At 35.0% G+C, this 806-nt stretch overlaps 1 protein-coding gene across 1 annotated transcript in view; it reads right to left on the bottom strand.

Annotated features, from left to right (window-relative positions):
• The window catches only part of NAEGRDRAFT_66948 (uncharacterized protein), a gene marked incomplete at both ends in the record, with an annotated part of 1,217 nt that extends 458 nt beyond the window's left edge, over positions 1-759 (bottom strand). Inside the window, one exon of the mRNA XM_002677613.1 lies at positions 17-759. Coding sequence (XP_002677659.1) covers positions 17-759 — 743 coding nt within the window. The remainder of the gene's footprint in view (positions 1-16) is intronic.
• Positions 760-806: the final 47 nt, after the last annotated feature.

Below are 806 nucleotides of genomic sequence, written 5' to 3'. Positions count from 1 at the left end.
CTGTATCTTGATATACATTACAGAGCTGTTAAGGGTTGACAAACCAATTTTGAAGAGATTCATCTTGTTATTGGTATTGGTATCAACACCAAGGAAGAATGATGAAGTATGGGAGGATTTCTCTTCCAAGTATGATGAGTTCTCCTTTTTTAGGTAATGTTGTTTGGCTGAATTCTCAATGACATGTTGATCTGAAGGTGTTGTAATTACTTTAGGTTTCTGAGGATCATTGCTTTCCAATTGATTAAGAATATTCTCTGGAAGGAAAGCTCTAAATTCCTGTAACCACTTGACTGTCAAGTACAAGCTCACATAGATATTTCTAATTTCGGTAAAGAATGAAGAGTGTCTCTCAATATCTTCCAAACTCATTACTTCAATCTTTGCAAAATCGGATTGAATGATTCGAAGAGGTTTCGTTATGGCATATCCTATCAAGATACTGAACATCATTCCAATTAAGGTGACTCCAATAGCAACACCCAAAATGACATAACTGCTAAGAATGACATTTTCCATAATTTCACTCTCCTCACACACTATTGTCATTCTCCATTTCAAATTGTCTATTGAATAGGATGAACTGGAAATCATGTAGGAAATCCCATCTTCTCCTGTAACTTGTGTGATATCGCCCTCTGATACATTCATTGATAGATACTTGTTCATTAGTGAACCAGCATTTCGAACTGTTACATTTCTTACTGGAATTCTGTCAAAACCAACTCCCGTAATATTCAAATTGGCTCCAATAATCATATCATTGGCATATTCAGTCAGAATGATATATCCTCTATTCAAATCTT

The sequence above is a fragment of the Naegleria gruberi genome, assembly GCF_000004985.1.
Source record: "Naegleria gruberi genomic scaffold NAEGRscaffold_21, whole genome shotgun sequence".
Classification (NCBI taxonomy): domain Eukaryota; phylum Heterolobosea; class Eutetramitea; order Acrasida; family Naegleriidae; genus Naegleria; species Naegleria gruberi.
Note: the sequence above shows the minus strand (reverse complement) of the source record. Positions and strands in the feature narration are given on the sequence as shown.